This window comes from Acinonyx jubatus, chromosome A1 (assembly GCF_027475565.1).
Source record: "Acinonyx jubatus isolate Ajub_Pintada_27869175 chromosome A1, VMU_Ajub_asm_v1.0, whole genome shotgun sequence".
Taxonomy (NCBI): domain Eukaryota; kingdom Metazoa; phylum Chordata; class Mammalia; order Carnivora; family Felidae; genus Acinonyx; species Acinonyx jubatus.
The window spans coordinates 7,882,389-7,903,922 of record NC_069380.1 but is presented as its reverse complement, the minus strand read 5'-3'; the positions used below and the strand labels follow the sequence as shown (position 1 = coordinate 7,903,922).

The window sequence follows — 21,534 nt, the reverse complement described above, 5'->3', positions numbered from 1 at the left end:
GGCGTTTTGTCATTAAATATATAAATATATGCTGGCTTTTTTTCACTCAGCACGTTTCAAAGCTTATCCACGTTACGTTGTGCCACGTGTCAGCATTTCATTTCTTTTTGTTGCCTGGATGGCATCCCACTGTATGGGTTTACCACCTTTTAGCTCTCCGTTTATCAGTACACGGACATCTGAGTTGTTCCCACCTTTTGGCCATGACATTTGTATACAAGTTTTTGTGTGGACGTAAGTCTTCATTTTCTTCGGAAGATACCTAGGGGAGGAATTGCCGGGTCATATGGTAATTCTACGTTTAACCACGTGAAGAAATGCCAGACTGTTTTTCCAAAGTGGCTACGCCATTTTACATTCCCACCAACAGTATATGAACGTTCCAGTTTCTCCAAATCCTGGCCAGTACTTGTTAGTGTGGGTTGTTTTATTGTTGTTGTTGTTGTTGTTGTTGTTGTTGCCATCCTACTGGATATGAAGCAGGATCTTGTTGTAGTTTGGATTTGAATTTTGCTGATGGTTCATGATGTTGAGCATCTGTTTTTGTGTTTCTTAGCCACTGGTGTATCTTCTTTGGAGAAATGTCTATTCAGAGCCTTTTTCCAGGCTGTGAAAAAATAGCCTTTTTCTTTTTTCAAAAATTTTTTAATGTTTATTTTTGACAGAGAGAGAGACAGAACATGAGGGGAGAGGGGCAGAGAGAGAGAGAGAGAGAGGGAGACACAGAATCCGAAGCAGGCTCCAGGCTCTGAGCTGTCAACACAGAGCCCGACATGGGGCTTGAACTCATGGACCGTGAGATCATGACCTGAGCTGAAGTCGGACGCTCAACCGACTGAGCCATCCAGGCACCCCAAAAATAGCCTTTTTCATTAGGCTATTTGTCTTTATTAATGAGTTGTAAGAGTTCCTCAATTTTTTATTATATTAATAAATTTTATATAATTATATTTAATATAACCTAGGCATAAAATATTGTGCTGTATGTTGTAGATACATATATATGTCTAGGTTTTAACGTATTCTAGATATGTATAAACATATTCTAGATATTCTAGATACAAATCCCTTATCAGATCTATAATTTGCAAATATTTTCTCTCATTCCGTGAGTTCTTTTCACTTTCTTGATAGTACGGTTTGAAGCACAAAAGTTTTAAATTTTGATGAAGCACAATTCATCTATTGTTTTTCTTTTGTTGCTTGTATTGTATGTAAGAACCCAATGCCAAAGCTGAGATCACGAAGATTTGCCTCTGTGGCTCTTTTTAAGTTTTAAAGTTTTAGTTTTAGCATTTAGGGCTTCGATCCATTTCGAGTTAATATCTGTGTATGGTGTGATGTAAAGTACAACCCCATTTCCTTGCGTGTGAAGTTACTTCACCATTTGTTGGAAAGCCCATTCTTTTCCCACTGAATGATCTTGGCACCCTTGCCAAAGCTCAATTGACTGTAGACTCATTGATTTATTTCTGGAGTCTTAGTTCTACTCCATTGATCTGTGTGTCTGTCCTTATGCCAGTATCACACTGTCTTAGTCACTGTCATTTATAGGCTTAGTAGTAACTTCTGAAATTGAGAAGTGAAAGTCTTCCGACTTTAGTCTTCTTTTTCAAGATTATTTTGGCTGCTCTGGATTCTTCGCAATTTTGAAGTTTAGAATCAGCTTGTCAGGTTAGCTGGAATGCTGATAGGGATTGCATGGAATCTATAGAATAATTCGGGGAGCAGTGCCATCGTTTTTGAAAATTTAAATTCTAGTTAGTTAACAAACACTGGTGTCTTGGCTTTAGTAGAACCCAGTGATTTATCTCTTACACGTGACACCCAGTGTTTATCCTGGAAAGTGCCTCCTTAATGCCCATCACCCATTTAACCCATGCCCCACCCACCTCCCCTCCAGCAACCCTAAGTTTGTTCTCTGTATTTAAGAGTCTCTTATGGTTTGCCTCCCTTTCTGTTCTCATCTTATTTTTCTTTCCCTTGCCCTCTGTTCATTTGAGTTTCTCAAATTCCACATATGAGTGAAATCATATATCTTTTTCTGACTGACTTATTTTGCTTAGCATAATACTCTCTAGTTCCATCCACATTGTTGCAAATGGCAGGATTTCATTCTTTTTCATCGCTGAGTAATATTCCACCGACCATATATACACCACATCTTCTTTGTCCATTCATCAGTCAGGGACATTCAGGTTCTTTCCATACTTTGGCTCCATCTTAATATCAATCCATGAACATGGGATGCTTCAAAAATTGATTTGTATATTTTAATTTCTTTCCACAATGTTTTTATCGTTTCAAAGTCTAAGTTTTACACTTCTTGTGCTAAACGTATTCCTGAGTACTTTGTTCTTTTTGATGCTGTGGGAATTTTCTTAATTTCATTTTCAGATTGTTCATTGCAAGTATATAGAAATATAATTCATTTTTGTATGTTGATCTTGGATCCTGCAATCTTATTTACTGTTCTAATAGTTTTTTTGTAGTGAATTCCTTAGGATTTTCTAAATAGAAGAGTATGTCATCTGAAAACAAAATTTTACCTCTTCTTTTCAAATATGGGTGCCTTTTATTTTTTTCTTCTTCTTGCCTAATTGTGCTGGCTAGGATATTGCATTATTTATGATAGCCATTGGGCCTCTAGTGCAGTGTTGAATCGAAATAGTGACCTTGCCTTGCTCCTCATCTTAAGGGGAAAGCATCCAGTATTTCATCATTAGTATGACATTGGTTGTTGGTTGTTAGGTTTTGTTTTGTCTTGGTTTGTTTGTTTGTTTTTGCAGATGCCCTTAGCAGGTTGAGGAAGTTCTTTTCTATTACCGGTTTGTCGAGTGTTTTTATCGTGAAAGGGGTTTGGCTTTTGTCAAATGCTTTTTCTGCATCTATTGAAATGATCGTGTGCCTTTTGTTTTTTATTCTACTGATATGGTATATTAACGATGTTGATTTTTGGATATTAAACCAGTCTTGCATTCCTGGAACAAATCCCACTTAGTTATGATGTATAAGTCTCTTTATATATATTCAATGTGCTAGTGTTTTATTGAGGTTTTTTTGTGTCCACATTCACAAAAGATACTGATCTGTGGTTTCCTTGTGATATCTTTGGTTTCGGTATCAGGGTAACACTACCCTCGTCGAATGAATTGGGAAGTTTTCCCTTCTGTTTTAGAAAAGTTTTTTGAAGAGTTGGTGTTAGTTATTTAAACGTTTGATAAAATTCTCTTGCCATCTGGGCCTGGGCTTTTCTTTGTTTTGGTAATATTTTGGTTACTAATTCAATCTCTTTATTTACTATGGGTCTATTTGGGTGGTCTCTTTCTCGTTGAGTTAGTTTCTGTAGTGTACATGTCTTTGTAGGAACTTGTCCGTTTCATGTTATCGAACTTACTGGCAAACAATTACAATGTTCCTTTATAATGCTTTTTATTTTAGTAATTTAGACATTTAGTAATGCCTACTGTTTCATCTCTGATTTATTGATTTGTCTTCTCTTTTTCTTGTCTTGGTTTGTCTGTTTAAAGGTTTTCCAATTTGTTCATCTTTTCAAAGAACTAGCTCTCGGTTTCACGGATTTTGCTTTATTGTTTTCCTGTTCTCTGTTTCATTAATTTCTACTCTAATTTTCATTCTTTCCTCCCTTCTGCTCCCTTTCGATTTAGTCTCCTGTTCTTTCCCTAGAGTTCTAAGGTGGAAGAGTGGGTTATTGGTTTGAGATCTCTTACTCCTTTTTCAAGTTGTAGGCATGCAACTATAAATTTCCCTCAACACAGCTATAAATTTTAGCTCCATCCCATAAGTTTTGGAATGTGATGTCTTCATTTTCATTCATCTCAAGGTATTTTCTAATTTCCCTTTTGATTTCTTCTTTGCTTCGTTTGCTGGTTAGGAATGTGTTGTTTAATGTGTGCTCCTTCCAAGTTTCTTGCTGTTACTGATTTCTGTTTTCATTCCACAGTAGTTGGAGAACACGCTTTGTCTTATTCCTATCCTTTTATCCATGTTTTGTTCCATGGCCTAGCATACAATTTATCCTAGAGAATGTTCGCTGTGTACTTGAGAGGAATGTATATACTACTGTGATGGATCTCTTACAGGTGTCTGTTTGGTCTGGTTGGTTAGTAGTGTTGTTTGAGTCCTCTTTTTTGTTTTCTGTCTAGTTGTTCTGCCATTATTGAAAGTGGGATATTGAGATTTTCATCTATGATTGTTGAGTTGTCTATTTCTGTCTTCGTTTCTGTCAGTTTTTGCCTCCTGTATTTTGGTACCCTGTTGTTAGTTGCATATGTTTATAATTATATCTTCCTGATACATTGACCCTATTCTTATTATAAAGTATCCTTCTTTATCTCTAGCAACATTTCTTATTTTAGAGTATATTTTATCTAATATTAGTATAGCAACTTCAGCTTTCTTCTGGTTGCTCCAAAGCTCTGCTTTGAATTTGCAAAGGCTTTGATGGGCCCTATAAGTCAGTGTGGGAATTGCATCCCCCGGCCACACAATTTTTTTTTTTTTGCTTGTATTTCAAATGAAATATTTTCCTGATCAACCGACTCTCCTTGGGCACGAAGTATGGGCCACGATATGAAGGACCCGTGTGATATGAAGACTCCTGTGTCTAGAGGGAGCCCTTTTCATGGGATTGGTTCATCCTCCTCACTTCGTCCTCAATCAATTAAAATCACATCCTCCTTTAAAATAATGAGGCGTCCTCATGACCAGGAATTAGAGGTGAAGAAACTGAAATGAAAGGAAATTAGGAAAAATCTCATAAAATATCATACAAATGAGAAGGTGCTCGGAAATAAGATATTTACTTTTGAGCTCCTCTCCAACTCCGCAGAGCTTCCTTGAATTTTTTGAGTCATTTGCTTGCTCCGAACCCAGTGGAAGAACTCCCAGGCGAAGCCGGTGGGGATGGAGTGGAATGAGGACGGCATGCTGGGGCTTCTGTGTCTGTGTGCCTTAATGTGCCAGAGCGAGTACATATTTCAAAAGGAAAAACGAAAAACCCATTTAAAAAATAGATGTAATACCATTCAGAGCAAGGATCCCTGTTTGATCTTTCTCTGTGTCCGAGCCCGCTTGTTGTCCTGAAGGATGTAGCCCAGATACTCGCATCGGATGAGAAAACCTCCTATTCTGTGCCAGTTTCCTCTCATGGCTTTGAGCTCTGCGGGCTCAGAGAGGGGAGGGTGGCATGACCTCTACCTAGCTGTGCGTCGGCGCGAGTCCCTGGTGACAGCATGTCTGCACTGCCAGAACACCGACAATCTTTGGAGCAGCTCTTCCTCACTCGACAACCAGCCAATTTGGCCTCAGGAAACCACTCTGCAGTGCTGGCGGGGTTTAGAAGTCATTTTTAATTTTGTGACAAAGACAAATGCGTCCTATGGGAGTTGTAAGTGGTTTTACTGGTGGTATTAATGGAACCGTGACCTCTTCTGTATCTATGGTCCTACAAAACAAAAAATGTTTGTATTAGAATATGTCAGGCAAGTTCATTCTTGGCCCTTCCTTGAAGCAAATTGCAGAGGAAGTATATACTATTAATAAGCCCAGAGCATATTGTGTGCGTGTGTGCGCGCGCGCGTGTGTGTGTGTATCCGCAGTCATCAGCCGATTTGCAAACACAGTGGATTTTAATGCTGCTGTTGACTTGATACAAATGATGTGTCTTGCATTGTGTTGGGACGGATGCAATTCACTGAAGTTTTGAACAGAACCGTAGTGCGCCCAGAGCTGGTATGGGTATTGGCTTTTAAAGGCCAATAGCTGTAGTAAAATTCAAGCGTTTGGGCGACCCAAAGCGACAAAAGGAAAGGAGAAATTCAAAGGCACGGTGAGTTTACCTCTTCTGTTTTCATTTGGGATTGGCATTCGTTAGCCTAGAAATGACTGCACTGATGTTTACTGTTTCCTGCACAAACTTTTTATGCCAGGGCCCTTTGTTGAAAACTATTGCTTAAGGAGACAGCAAATTAAATGTGAAGGATCCCTACAGTTCAGTTACATGAATTAAACCATTTCCTGGTGTTTGTGTTTACCTTGGGACTCACAAAGAAGACAAAAATACAGACTCACGGGAGGAAGGAAAGGAATGATCAAATCCCAATAGTTTCTGGCTGAAAGTCTAGCTCAGCAACTTTATTTAGGGGAGGAATTTTGTGCTGATAAGTGAATCTTTGTCTCTGCATAATTAACTTTTCCTCCCTCCGTATGTCGCTACGCCCACTGAGCTCTCCCGGTAGAAATATCATATTAACTGTGCAGTTAACGTCCCATTCTGTTGTGCAAAACTGAAATAAATCCAATGCAGAATTGATAGTTTTCCTCAAGTAAAAACGGACGCTGCTTTAGAATTCGAGACCTACCTTCAATAATTCAAAATGTTATTGTAAAATAACATATGCTCGTTCTAGACCGTCTGACAGTCTATAGAAAGGTAAATAAGAAAATAATCTGTAAAGCCACTCCTCAAACATTTTAGTGTATTCATTTGTCTTTTTCCTACGCCATATATGAATGTGTATTTCTGCCTTTTATCGTTAAGATCACGGGTATAATTTGTGATTTTCGTATACCCTAACACCTACTGTCCCTAAGTTCAAATCTCTCATAATAATAAGAAAAGCCACAGTTAGCACGCCTATAGTGGTCACTGTCTGCCAGGTAAGTGTTCTTCATGTAACCCTCATAAGAACCCTTTGAAGTTCATTTTGCAGATGAAGGACAGAGGCTAAAATGATTGGCCTGTGTGCTCTTAACCACCATGATCTGTTGCTTCCCTCCGACTCAGCCTCGTAAGGGCCTTGTGCCCAGGCTTCCCCTCACCGCCCTGGCCCCTTGGTGATTGTCCTCTTCTCAGAACTGCTCCATTGCCAGACAGTAGGACACAGGGCACATCCTTTCCCCACTGAATGTCTGAGAATCAGCCTCAGTCTCTGAGGAGCGATTGCCAGATGCAGCCCTTCCTGAGCTGGGGGGGGGGGGGGGGGGGAAGGTGGCAGGGGGAAGAGGGGGAGGGGAGGGGGAATGCCAGCCCTGAGGGTGGGGACGGGGGAAGGAGGTCAGGAGGCCTCCAGGCCTGGCTCTGCTCACGTCACTTCACATATTTACACCTCCGTCTTCTCATCTGTGAAAGGAGGGTTGTTGGGTAGCCCTTCATCCATTTTGTTCATTTGTTCGCTCGTTTGGTCATTCGTTCGTTCAGTGCATGTCAGACGGGGATGACTACGGTCTGTTTCTTCTCCTCTAGGAATTCTCCATCCAGCGTGTAGCCAGAGAAGTAACCTGCCCGTTCAGCATCCAGTATTTGAAGTGGGATAGCCCAGGGGAAAGCCCAGAGGGTGGGCTGGGCGGAGAAAGGGTGTAAGGAAGGGGCCGGCCCAGCACGCTTCCCAGAGGACCAGGAGGAGTTATTTAGAAATCTAGGGCATGTGAGCTGGGCTGTGATAATAGGGTCTTTCTAGTATCTAGTGTGTACCAGATGATTCCATCTTAAGCAGGCTCCAGCAGTGTCATCTTTTTTGCAGGGGTTGGGGGATCAAAACTACAGGAATTTATTGTCTCACGTTCTAGAAACCAGAAGTTGAAGCCGAGGTGTCAGAGGGCCACGCTACCTCGGACGCCGGCAGGGGGACCCTCCCTGGCTTCTTCCTACCTTGCGGTGGTTGCTGGCCATCCTTGGCCTCCCCTGACTTGCACCTGTGGCTCTCCAATCTCTCCCTGGGTCTTCATGTGGCTTCTCCCTCCGACGTCTGTCAACGTAGGCCCGTCTTCTTATGGCCACCAGTCGCACAGAGTAGGGGCCCGCCGTGCGTAACTGATAATTTCATGGGCAGTGGTTCCATTTGAGGTCACACTCTGAAGTCCTGGGGGTCAGGGCTTCGACCTTGTGTGTTTTGGGGGGACACGGTTCTCCCCATGACAACCTCATGGCCACCAGCTAGTCTAGGCAACCACTGCCTACTTCTTGCCCTGCTTTTTTTCCATTCTCCATCCGGCATCCAGAGCGAGCTTCCTAAAGTACAGCAAGCAGGTGGGGACCTAGTTGGGTCTTTCAGGCCCAGGTGGAGAGAGTAGACACTGGGGTTCTTTCCATCTGGGCGTGTAAGGCTGGAGTCGAGGGCAGAAGATGGGAGCACAGCGACTCCTGAAGAGGTCGTGAAATGGCAGCGGGCTCTTGAGGGCAAGGGCAAGGTAGACCGTGCAAATGCTTCTAAGACATGTGATGCCTTTCTGGTCCCCAGAGGAGCCACAGGGAAGCTGAACAGGTGGTTTGAATCCTTCTGGCCTCTGAGACTTGGCCAGATGCCATACTTTTTAAGGGTGGGATCTGGGTGATGGTTTAAAGCCTTTTCCAGTCCTTTTGCATGCACTGGGACACGTTATGCCATTCGTAGATATGTAGTGCGTGCCAGAGACCTCTGATGTGCCTGTGAAGTGAACGTGGTCTTCAGCACTGCTTCTCCAACCTTTCCCCTTGTCCTAAGCAGCTCAGAGCTTCTCACTCACGATTAGTCTGCTGGGGATGGTCTTGAAGTCAGGCTTCTGTCCTTCAAATGCGAATCCTGTCTCCAAGTTGATACGTCTGCATTACCTCTATCTGCCAGTCATCTGTGCTCCCAAGTCAACTGACCATCGCATCCAGGGCCCTTTGACTCCTTACAAAGGCTCCGGAGGGCGCTTCCCGAGGCACTTAGCGTAGCTGTGGCAAGAAGTTCATGCAGAATACTCTCCTTGCTTATTCCCTGCACTTTCACGGTTTCTTTCCCATAGTGACCTAAACCCACCGCCACCCCGCCCGTTTCACAATTGCATATCGGGGCATCAGGGGCAATCTGACCCCAGGCCAGGAACAGAAGAAGGAACCTGGTTCGCTAGAGAAGCATTCTTTTCCTGGGCAAAAACAGAGGGCCAAATTCAGAGACGAGAATGTGTGAATTTATGGGTCACGTGATGGGGGACCTTTGACATGACCATACTGTTTCACCAGCCATAATGTCTACACGTTCTTCATACAACCACTTATATGTATGTTTTGTTTTGTTTTGTTTTTTTGCATTTTCTTCTCATTCAGATACAGATAGACCTTTCTTAGAGATGCACAGTGAAATACCTGAAATTATATATATGACTGAAGGAAGGGAGGTCGTCATCCCCTGCCGGGTCACGTCACCTAACGTCACTGTTACTTTAAAAAAGGTAAAGCCGAGCAATGCTTCTCTCAGAATACCTTTCCTGCAAATGAGCACGGTGAATTCGTCATTTTATCGCTCTGGAATGGTTTTCTTACAGACATTCGGGCTGCTCAGTGGACTTTTCTGGAGTGTCTTTTGACTATAAAGGATAAGTGCTAGACGTCCTACCCATGCATGTATTTAAATGAAATAAAATGAATAACGTGGGCATAAATGTGTGTGAATATAATGAAAGAACTAAAATTGTGGGAATGTTTCTATATTGCCACAAATCCAAATGTCTGCAGATGTGGGGGGAAAAAACCCAGTTCTCTTGCTTCTGTGAGTCAGCAGCTTGGCAGAGAGCGGTTAATCTAGATTTTTGCTGAGGACGGAACGATGAGACGAGTGTCTAGGGAGCCACCACCTTGAGTTTGAGTCGCGAAGTTCCTGGTAACAAAAAGCTTATCTCCTGCTGGGCATCCAAACTTAGCTGCTTAGGAAAAGGGGAGGGGGGGGGAGAAAGTTATGCTTGAGATTTTTTTATTCTTTATACCGTGTTATAAATTATGCACGTGCAGAAGGAAAAAGATTTGGAGTCGAATCTAATGAAGACAAGGACTAAAATGTGACATTCCGGCTAATTCATCGGCAATAAGAGTTTGGGAGTGGACTAGGGTTGAAAGTCGGACAAGAACTCCCCAGGCGGAAAGCTGTGGTGACTCCTAAGAGCTTTGAGCTTTAAAGGGGGAAGTTAAGGCTGTTCCAAGGCAGCACCAAGGCAGCACCCAGCACGACGGCTCACACTGTGGGTACTCCGGAGGAGTTTGGTGATGGTGGTAGTTGAGTTGGAAAAGTTCAGAGTGATTTTCGCTATCACTGTTGACCTTGAATCCTGGAGTATGATGGAAGCGTCTTTTTCCCTTGCCTTCACTTTCCTACATTACTGATTTGATAGAAGCCCTCGATATAGTCCATCGGTGACAGGTCTTGGCTTCCATTGTATCCGTGTGTCACCACCCATGTTGAAAAGCAGTATATTTCAGAGCTGGAAATGGCCAGAGGAGCTAACCCAACTGGTGGAAGGAAAAACTGAGGTTCTGGAGGAGTTGAAGACCCTCCCACCGCAGGCCACAATGGCCATCGGAATCCGAATCTTGACTCCTCCTTCCATGACCTTGCCACCTTTGCTAATGGTTTAGTTGGTACAGGAGAAAGGGCAGCATGGTTAAGAGCAGAGCCCTGTGGCACGCTGCCTGGATTCTTACCACCCGACCACTTAACCTGCTGGGCAAACTGGCTAGTTATCAGAACTCCCTCCACCTCAGTTTCCTCACTGGAGAGATACGAGTGATTACAGTAGCAGCCGCCTCACGTGGATGTCAGGAAGTAGCTGAGGTGATACATTGAAAGCCCTTGGAACTGTTCCTGGCCCAAACTGAGCCCCCATTCGAGGGTATCTGTCCAACACTTTAATACTCAATGCTTGATTGATTATCCAGTGATATTTCTTATCAAGCATGGTATCCATTCCTCTTAGTTTGACGTAATAATCTCTCTGTGATTAATATAGAACATCTCTGTTTCGTGCAAGCCCCTTGCCTTTTTGCTCTAACGCAGATCGCTGGTCTGTTGTAAGAAACACTCCCAGATTCCCACGTGTACAAATTTGAGGAGGAAGTTTGTTTTCTTGGTTTTTCTACCTAAGATCACTAATACACACAAGCAAGAGAGCAAGGCATAGTGTTCTAATAGGGGTTTGGGTTTGCCCCGTATATACTGGAACGAGTCTGTGTTGCCCTAAAGTTGCTCTAAGATCTCCGCGCCCCCCGCCCCCCGCTTCTCCTCTTAACCCTTTTAACTTGCTGTCCCCTCCCTCTCCTCTCCCCATGGCCAGCAGTGGCAGAGCCAAGGTCACCTGGAGACAGCCTCCCGTACAGTCCTTTCTTTCGAGGCCGCTCATCCTCCTGTCCCTTTACGACACACGTAGCCGCCACCGTAGCTGATGAGCTCTTGTCACCTCTGAACAAAGTTTCTTTGTCAATGGAATACTATTAGTGGTGGTAAGGGTAGATGAGAGTAAGAGAAACTTAGTCGAAAACCTTAAAGGAGACTTCAGTATATTTTTCAGTTGGGCTGAGGAAGTCCATCAGCAAACCTTCCTTTTTCATTCAGCACATGCTTGTGTTCGGCTACGCTGTTTTAGTTTTATTTATTGGACAGAGAGAGCGAGCCCGAGTAGGGGAGGAGCAGAGAGAGGGAGAGGGAGAGAGAGCATCCCAAGCAAGCCCGGCACTGTCAGCATGGAGCACGACGCAGGGCTCGGACCCACGAACCGGGAGATCACGAGCTGGGCCGAAACCCAGAGTCAGACGCTTAACCGACTGAGCCACCCAGGCGCCCCTGCGTTCACCTGCTGTTAAGGCATCCGAAATTTCAATCCCTGACTTCAATTTTCCTGAGCTTTTCCCTTCATCGTGTGCACCGAATTAGAGGAGAAGGTTCTTTCTCTTCCACCTAGCATTCCTAAGTTTGCAGATGGAATCACGATTTACTGAAACACGAAGTGCATCCCTCACTTGCGTGCAGGTCTTCAGAAACAGGCTGCAGTTCCTCTCAGAGTTAAGAAACACAGACATAGACCAACACAGACGTGCTCTCGGAGACAGGGCACTGGTGACTTTTCACATAGGAATTTCTGCCATAGAGTCACAAATCCCGGCCAGATTAGCTCCTTCAGCAAGCAATATAAATAATTGATAAACAGAGGAGCGAACGCAAGGTGCACTTTCTTAAAAGAAGACAGAAAAGATCTGAAACTTCTTCAGGGCAGTTTGGCCTCTTCCTTTATAATCTGTTGTGGGAAGGTAGTCTGATTCTTTTTCCTTTTTTAGCGGGAGATAAGTCACAGTGGTAGCCAGGGTGCTCTGCCTCTGAAATTGGGCTGGCGATCTGGCATCGGGGGAATTTGGCTGGACCGCTCAGTATGCAGCAATGCCCCTTAGTAAAGCCTGACCTCGAGGCGGGTTGTTTATATCGCCGTCTTCAAAAATAAAGTCCTTGGCGTCCAGCAGAAGGCATAAGGGCCAATCAAATCATGGATTCCTTTCTTCCGTTTGGACTCCCTGTGTTTGGGAACGCTTCTGAGAATTGGAGAGCACTTCATTCATGACAGCACTCTGCATCTGTTTGCAGCTGTGTCTGCTGTCCGTTTCATTGGCGTTTTCCCTCCCAGACGATAACCCCAGCGAGAGCCAAGTCAATGGTGTGCATCTCCAAGGACTTGGAATTATCTACGGTCCTCTTAGGACAGCCACCTCTTTACTAAGTCATGCAAAAATGGGAGGACAAGTTATGGCTTATTAAAAGCTCCAGATGATGGGACTCGGGAGGGTAACCTGGCAGCCCCAGAGGAAAAATTCCTCAGTGGTTTCTCTACCGAATATCAGGCCAGTCTATTGCAAGGCTGATTCCCGGAGGCCCAGTGATAAGGGCTCCCACTGGAAGTCTGACGTGACAGCTGGGTCCGTCCTGGGTGGGTGCGGCTCGTCACTGAGGCTGATAATGAATTCTTATAATAATTACTATAATTTGTCATCATCGTGTGTTTCTTGCTACATGCGAAGAAAACGAAAAAGCCATTTAGCACAAACTAGAGTTTTTACCTGTACTGTTTGCATCTTTGGTGAAAATTATGTTTTCAGAAGCCATCGGTGAAGCCGTATCGCCACGGTGCTGGTGCGATTTTGTTCAAGCTCATCTCTTTCTTTTCAGTTTCCACATGATACTCTGATCCCTGATGGAAAACGAATAACCTGGGACAGCAGGAAGGGTTTCATAATAGCAAACGCCACATACAGAGAAATAGGGCTTCTGGCGTGTGAAACAACAGTCAACGGACATCTGTACAAGACAAACTATCTTACCTATCGACAAAGTAAGTGGTGTTCCAGAGGCATGGACGTGAGCCAAAATGCTCCAGCATGTATCTGCTTAATGAAACTTTGATTAAAAAAATTTTTTTAACGTTTATTTATTTTTGAGACAGAGAGAGAGCACGAACGGGGGAGGGTCAGAGAGAGAGGGAGACACAGAATCTGAAACAGGCTCCAGGCTCTGGGCTGTCAGCACAGAGCCCGACACGAGGCTCGAACTCACGGGCCGTGAGATCATGACCTGAGCTGAAGTCGGACGCTTAACCGACTGAGCCACCCGGGCGCCCCTGGAACTTTGATTTAAAAAAAAAAATCTCATTTCTTGTGCTTGCAGCCAATACAATCATAGATGCCCAAATAAGCACTCCAAGCCCAGTCAAGTTGCTACGAGGTCGCACTCTTACTCTCAACTGTACAACTACCACTGCCTTGAACACAAGAGTTCAAATGACCTGGAGTTATCCCGGTGAAGTGAGTGACGTTTTTTTCTATTTCTCCCGTAGGGCGATATTTATTTTTGGCGAGTGAAATGCCACTGCGTTTTTGAGGTGGGAAAAATCAGGATATTCTGACTCCTGTGGCCGTTGGAGTCAACAGGGAAGCTGTGGGTTTGCTGGGATGCTTTCCTGGTCTGACTTTTGGGAGTATGTGTGCACAGATACGGTCTTTTGATGTCTGGAGGTTTTGTTTTGAAGTGTCTAGGCTGGTATTTCTATCGCATGATTCCGGGTGGAAGAGGGGATTGTCTCATCCCTGGAAACTTTCTCTGGGGTTTAGAGATGAGAGAGAAATTTATCACTAGATGCCAGGCAGGGACTGTCTTTTGTAAGAACAACAACAAAAAGTTGTTGTCAACGCATTAATTGAAGATACTGGCCGACAGTCAGGCACCTGATCGGAGCGTGTTTGGAAAGGGGAGATATTACAGCCCAGCCATCCCGTACTCCGTCTGGGAAGTGACAAAGGGGCAGTGCTGTCCTTCAGAAAAACGAGAAGAACAAAGGCCAAGTCGGGTTTCCTCATTCAAAGCAAACATCCTTGCAAACAATCGTCTGAAAATGTGTAGATGGGGAGTCTGTGATCAACGGTTAAGAAACTCGAACTGTCCCCGCGGCACCCGCTTGCCGTGTGTTAGTATGATTGACGCGGCACAGCCCAAGCTCGGTGATGTTTCTGGGTTTTGGTAGAAATCAAATATTCTCAATAAACGCCAGGAGGGAAGAAACTCTTGCCCTGCTAGTGGCTCTACTCTAAGAGTGTGATGATACATCTTCTGACGGCCAGTTACCTTCTAAGATGGCGCTGTCTAGTAGAACTTTCTGTGATTGAAAGATGTTTGCTGCCTAATATAGTAACCAGTAGCCCCATATGACTAATGAGCACCCAGAATGTGGCTGGTGTGAGTAAGGAATTGGATTTTTAAACTTTATTTTATTTTTTCAAAATTTTTATGTTTGTCTTACTTTTTGAGAGAGAGAGAGAGAGAGAGAGAGAGAGAGAGAGAAGCAGCTCCAGGCTCTGAGCCCTGAGCACAGAGCCCGACATGGGACTCAAACTCAAAAACTGTGAGATCATGACCTGAGCCACAGAAGTCAGACGCTCAGCTGATGGAGCCACCCAGGCGCCCCTTTTATTTTAATTTTGATAGCTAGGTGTAGCTGATGGCTGCAGTGTTAGACCAAAGCAGATATCTGAACCCCAGGATCAGCTGTTTTCCAAAGACAGAAACAATACCAATGTTATTCAGCTTTGAGAAGGCAAGAGTTCTCTAAGCGAGAAGACAGAAGTAATACCTACAAAGACCGAGGGCTTTTCCGTAACTCTATTTAGGGGACCGACTGTCTGATTTTTGACGGTGGTGATTGCCTTCTTCCTTCCGGTTTCTGCTGAGAAGGAAGACAGTGGCCTAACCGTGTGTCTGTTTCAACAGGGCAATGCAAGGACAGGTGGGTAGAAGTTTCTTAAACATGGCACAGACGAGTGCTAAGTTTAACACCCAAAGACCAGTTCTGCACAGCTTCCAAAGTCTTTCTTTTCCATGCCTCCTCATGGGGAAGGATGGAGAGGGAGAAAAAACATATTATGTGTTATAAAATGTAATGCTAAAACACGGGGGCGGGGAAGGAACAATGAAAGGAAAAGGCAATGTGATCTCATCTTCTCAAAACCAGGAAGGAGTCATTGTGGCCAATTTACACCCACTGAGCCCCGGGGCCTGCTCTTGGTGTTCAGTGAGGCAAACACGGGACAACATCCCACCGCTGCCACTGCCAGTGGGTAGGTGGCTTTGCACGTCCTCAGATCCATTTGGTGTGATTTGGCCAAAGTTGGAGAGCATCGCCCAAAGAGCGAGATCGCGAGGCCAGGACGGTTACAGCTTAGTACGTGCAGCCAGGACTCGGGACTGTCTCCTTCATTTCTAGGAAGAGAGCAAAAGGAAACCCACGTGGTGTTCTATTCGAGAAGCAGTCATTACGCCAGGCACTAAAGATAACGATTGCCTGAGTTAGTGATATCTACGCGCAGAGAACTGGGGACTGTTTAGAGGGCTGTGCGCTTAGAGGGAAGGCACGAGATTGACACTCAGAAGGCCTGAGTTTCCAGCCCATTGTGGTCTCTGACACTTCAGTTTCTTCACCTGTCAAAGGGCAGCAAGGCTGCCCGTCTCCCCGGGTTGTTGGGAGAAACCGTTGAGATAACGCACGTGAACGTCCGTCTGGAGAAAACGAAGTGCTAACAAATGTTACTGGGGCAGGTATTCAAAACGCATGGAGACAGAGAGAGTTTCCAAACATCTTGCCATTAGATGGGTTTGCTTCTCGGCATAAAATGTTGCTCTCCGTCATAACCTGAGAAATGCTGTACCCTTGTGTGTGAACAAGACTGTTTCTACATTTGTTACACATTTTCTTTCTAGGCAAAGAAGAGAGCTTCTATAAGGCAACGAATTGGCCGACGCAGTTCCGACGCTAATGTGTTCTACAGCGTTCTTATGATATACAATGTGCAGAACAGAGACAAAGGACTTTATACTTGTCATGTGAAGAGTGGCCCGTCATTCAAATCCGTTAACACCTCAGTGCACGTATATGGTAAGCAAATTCGTCCTCGACTTTCTGATCATGGTGGGTTTGGGGCAGGTGCTATAAAAATGTACATTCTCTTTTGGCCAAGAGGCACCCTATCATGAGCGATACAATTTGCTCCCCCTCCTAGCCTCTGCCAAAAAGCAAATCGCTTTAAGTGCTCTTTAAATTTAATATTTTTGAATTGGACAGAGAATCTTTTCCTTTCCAGTAAACTGTGGTTAATAATTCAGTAAGATCATGTTATAATCTCTATTAAATTCTTTTTTTCATCTTCCATATGAACAAACCAGAAAAACATGGACAGATTTTCCTTTATTCTCTGGGGGAAATCTCTCAGGTACCCCTAGGATTTAGGGAAATGAAAATGTGGTGTGATAAATTACTTAGAATTGATGTGATTTTTTTTTATCCCTGGTTTTAGTCTCATGAAATCCTAATGTTGTCGCTTAATTCCAACAGGCAAATTCTGTAAAGAAAATACTTAACAGTCCCTGAAAACCTTACTTATTTCCACTGTTGAAAAACGGTGAGGGGCAGAATCTATGGAACAATGCTGACAGTGGCCTTTGATATTCTTTTTCCTTTAATTTTTTTAATGTTTATTTTATTTTTGAGAGAGATAGGGAGAGAGGGAGGGAGGGAGGCAGAGAAAGAGAGGGAGACAGAATCCGAAGCAGACTCCAGGCTCTGAGCTGTCGGCACAGAGCCCGACGCGGGGCTTGAACTCATGAACCGCGAGGTCATGACCTGAGCCGAAGTCGGCCGCTTAACCAACTGAGCCACCCAGGCACCCCTTTTGGGATTCTTTTGACTTTCTCCAGTCAGTTTTTGAAATCAGATTGGTTATTTTCAGGTGCCCGAAGACTTTCTTCCATCATACTCACGTTGGGCAAGCAGGTTTTTAGAAGTCTCTGTACTCTTCTCTTACTGTGATGTGGATATGTGAGGTGTTCTGCTTTCTGTTGCCCTGCCTCTGCTTTTCTGTTTTGCTTGCAGCCATTTGATGCGAAGTGTTTTCACCGGTTGGAGTGCTTCTAAATTATTTTATTCCTGGATCGATATCGGGGCTCATCGATAGGCTTGGTCAGAATTCAGTGCCATTGGGTCATTGCTCGCAACCGTCCTTGAATGAGGCAGTGAGTTGGGTTGTTTTTGTTCTGGTCAAGATAAACATAGTCTTTTCTAATCTATTTTATCACCTCTCCTTTCAAAGATAAAGCGTTCATCACTGTGAAACATCGAAGACAGCAAGTGTTGGAAACTGTTGCTGGCAAGCGGTCTTACAGGCTGTCTATGAAAGTGAAGGCATTTCCCTCGCCAGAAGTCCTGTGGTAGGACCATAATTATTTTCCTATCAGTTTAAGATATGCCGTGTTAAGTAGGAAGATGCAGGAGCCCAGTGACTTGAATTCCTGAAAAAAATAGCAAGATAATAAGTTCCCCAGACAGCGGTAGAAAGCAGAGAACTCTGTGGATTTCTGGGCCGGGAGGGAAGGAGGTAGACCGGGCCGGAGGGGAGGCGACACGGTGTGTCACAGGACAGAGCAAAGGATTCGGTGTTTCTGAGTTCTCAGTTCAGATTAGCCGTTCACTCCCTGTGACTAAATTTCTGCAACTCTAAGCCTCTCTATGATGTCAACGTCCTTTGAATGGAGTGTGTTGGGCAATGGATAGGAAGCATCTTGAATATGTAACATGCTCTAGTAACCCTGAAGAAGCAGGCCCTTGTAATGAGGATAATAATTCTTTTATTATCTGAAAATAATTCTTTTATACAGAGCTGGGATGAAAGTTCCAGTCTTGTTTTAAAATTAAACAAACATTAATAGAGACAAGACTTATTCAGTTGCAGGGGCGGACGCATGGACCTACTTGAACTAATTAAGGGGGTTTTTTTTGGCTCGAAGTTTGCATGTTCAGAAACTCCTGAAGCAGGTTTTTTGTTTTTTTTTTTTAATGTGCGCACAACACCTGATATAAAACAATGTAATCTGTTGATAATCTGCAGTCATTCTGTGAAATCATTTCTGAACACCAGTATCTTTGGCCCAGACCGTTACACTTTAAACAAAGAGTCCGGTGCGAAACCGATTAGGAAAACAACCCAGACAATATAGAAGCGGTACCACCGTAGAGTCACCTCCACCAGCCCTTACTTTGCTGGTGCGTGATTGCGTGATTTGTTCTCCGTTTCCTCAAGTAGTTAATAGGGAGTTAAAGAGAACGTTAAACTCTGCTATGCCCCTCCATGCCGTCGCAGTAAAAGAGAGATTTCCGTTTGTTCCATGATGTACCGAAAGTCCAAAAGTCCATTTCCCATGAGTGTCCGTGATTCCCTAAGAGGAACTGAATCACTCTAGGCGCTACATTCGCTCTTTCCAAAGGATCTGAGAGTATCCCCGCCTGTTAAACAGTGCTACTTTCTTCGGTAACTCTGAAGCCAGGACTGAAAACACACACACAGCCCATCTTTGAAACCACCGACTGGCTAATGGGAAATAAAAGTAAACTAAGATCGTAGTTGCAGTCGTAAAGTCGAGCATAGCCATTTGGACTGTCTTAGAACTGAGACTCTCTAGTGATGAGAATTTGCCTGCAGAACTTGCATGGGTATGAACTATTGGCATCTACCTTTATGCGGAACACAGTAAACTAAGAGATTTTAAAATGCCCAGCTGAAGAACAGTGCAATGTAATGAAATCGTAGAATTTTTTAGAGTTAAATCTTTGAGAAAGTCTGGAAAACTTGAAGAAACGTGATGTCCGAACGGATGAGTTGGGTGCACAGCACAGGGTGGCATTCAGTCTCCCGACTCTCAGTTCTGTTTGCAATTGCAGGATGTCTAGGCGTTGATATATTTAAAGTAAAACAAACAAAAAAAAAATTAAGTTTTGTACCTTTTGTTTGCGAGTTTTGTGCCTTAACTGTTCTCCCTCGGGGGAAAGATCTTGATAATCTTGGTTTCACTATAGTTTATGAAAGGGACAACTGGTGTGACCATTTATACAACTAATAAGAACTCCACATGAGACCACAATAGAAAAGTCTATTTTTATTTTTTATCTGGAGAAATGATCTAGTTGATCTGACTTACAATGGCCCTTGTGCTGCCGATGAAGCGTCGTGGAAAACTCTGAAAAACATCTGGAGGGGATCAGCCAGTGCTTCTGGGTTAATACTTAAGTCACATGGTGACCAGCGGCACCCCTGTGGGTACCTTAAACTATCACTTTTTCTTTCTTCCTTCAAGGTACTTCTTCCTCCTTGCCAATAAATGTGAAGTGTGTCTCAGTTTAGGTTTTTTTTTTTTTTAAGGTTTTTCTTCATTTAAGTAATCTCCACACCCAGCGTGGGGCTTGAACTCATGACCCTGAGATCAAGAGTCAGGCACCCTTCCAAGTGAGCCACCCCAGCGCTCTGTGTGTCTCAGCTTAAAAACCCCACCTGGTTTCCCTGGAAACTTAGTGTCTAAATTTTTTAAATGAATGTTGAGACCAACGTATGTATCACCTTGAGCTCACAAACGTAAATGACAGTGTTAAAGTGCTATCGGAGAGGCAGTGTGGAATGACTTCCTGATCATGCCCTTAACCGCAGGTTAAAAGATGGGTTCCCTGTGACCGAGAAATCGGCTCGCTATTTGGTTCTTGGCTACTCATTAATCATCAAAGACGTTGCTGCGGAAGATGCAGGGGATTACACAATCTTGCTGGCCATAAAGCAGTCAAATGTGTTTAAAAACCTTACCACCACCTTAATTGTAAATGGTAAGTTGACCGTTCACGCTTCCTTCTGGTTTCGGGGAGGGGTGAAGGTCAGGAAAACTTGTAAATCAAAAGTCGATGTAACAACATCAAGTTAAACCAACTTTTTAAGTAATTATTTTATTTCTTTTTAAATGTTTGTTTATTTTTGAGAGAGAGAGAGAGCGGGGGAGGAGCAGACAGAGGGAGACAGAGGCTTAGAGGCGGGCTCTGTGCGGTCAGTGCGGAGCCCGATGTGGGGCTCAAACTCACCAGCTGTGAAATCATGACCTGAGCTGAAGTCGGATGCTTAACTGACTGAGCCACCCAGGCGCCCCTTTTAAGTAATTATTTTAAAAATCACATATGCCCCCATCAAAACGGTTTCATGTCTGCTTGTTATCTTCCATAAGCAATAAATGTTTTTGTTATAACTGTAGTCATGATGTCCATACCATGGAATCAATTCTCTGCTGTTACCAAAGCGATTCTACTTTAAAAAAAAAAAAAAAAAATAGCTGTAATGCCAGCAAATATGTGTTTGTTTCCCTGACATCAAAACCAGTGGGAATGTGGTCCTTCAGGCTGTGGCCCGGGAGAAAGTCACCGTACAGCTCTTGACTTCTGTCCTGTTCATCTCCCTTCCAGTGAAACCCCAGATTTATGAAAAGGCCGTGTCGTCCTTTCCAGACCCGACCCTCTACCCCCTGGGCAGCAGACAGACCCTGACTTGTACCATTTATGGTATCCCTCAACCTACAGTCAGGTGGTTCTGGCGTCCCTGTCACCATAATCATTCCAAAGCAAGGTAAGGACAGTTTGTTTCCTGAATAACTTTCAAGTATACCTGTTATACTGAAACTCGTGATTATTATACTTGGACTCGCGATTCTTTAATGGACAGAGATGGAAGTTTGCAAATGGAATACGCAGCCGTATTTGGTGCAAAGACTTTCCCTCCCGTGGGAAAAAGGGGGCAATATCTACTCTTCTTCCTTACTCAGTGCTAACCATGTCATCATTTTTCTCTCTAGTTTATAGTTTGGGGAGCACAGGGACAGGTTATCTTCACCTTTTTTGACACTCAGGTTTGAACTCCAGTCTCTTGTTTTCAACTGAGAATCCCTAGACTTTGGCTAATTCAGCTTCTTCGTGTTTTGTGAACGTTGGACATGATGGGAGACCTTCCCTGCCCTGATGATCGCTACCCATGCTCTTCCATTCATCTGAAATGCGCTCCCACCCATTTGCTGCCCCCCCTCCAGAAGTCCTTCCTTATCCCCCAAGGCTCAGTTCGTGTGTCAGCTTCTGTGCCGCGAGCACTCCTAACTGCCTCATTCAGACCCCTTTCTCCCTCTTCAGTATGAACCACACCTCGTACACCATCGTGACTTTGCCAGGCTTGCGTACATGTGTCGTTTCTCTTAACCACGAGCCGGCTGAGAGCTTCTCTGTGTCTTTGGGCGTGGTGCACGTGGTAGTCGACGCTCACCGTGTATTTGCTGAACGGTGCATCCCTCCCTTCTGGTCATTGTATGGCGTTTCCTTGCATCCTGTTGGTGACAGTCCTGCCTG

General features: G+C 44.1%; 1 protein-coding gene across 2 annotated transcripts in view; it reads left to right on the top strand.

Annotated features, from left to right (window-relative positions):
* FLT1 (fms related receptor tyrosine kinase 1) overlaps positions 1 to 21,534 on the top strand; it is a 174,591-nt gene that overhangs the window by 42,098 nt on the left and 110,959 nt on the right. For both annotated transcript variants that reach the window (XM_053212052.1, XM_027064615.2), the window contains exons 5-11: positions 9,092 to 9,216; positions 12,966 to 13,128; positions 13,461 to 13,597; positions 16,044 to 16,218; positions 17,429 to 17,546; positions 19,814 to 19,983; positions 20,608 to 20,767. In XM_053212052.1, the coding sequence (XP_053068027.1) occupies positions 9,092 to 9,216; positions 12,966 to 13,128; positions 13,461 to 13,597; positions 16,044 to 16,218; positions 17,429 to 17,546; positions 19,814 to 19,983; positions 20,608 to 20,767 (1,048 nt within the window). The remainder of the gene's footprint in view (positions 1 to 9,091; positions 9,217 to 12,965; positions 13,129 to 13,460; positions 13,598 to 16,043; positions 16,219 to 17,428; positions 17,547 to 19,813; positions 19,984 to 20,607; positions 20,768 to 21,534) is intronic.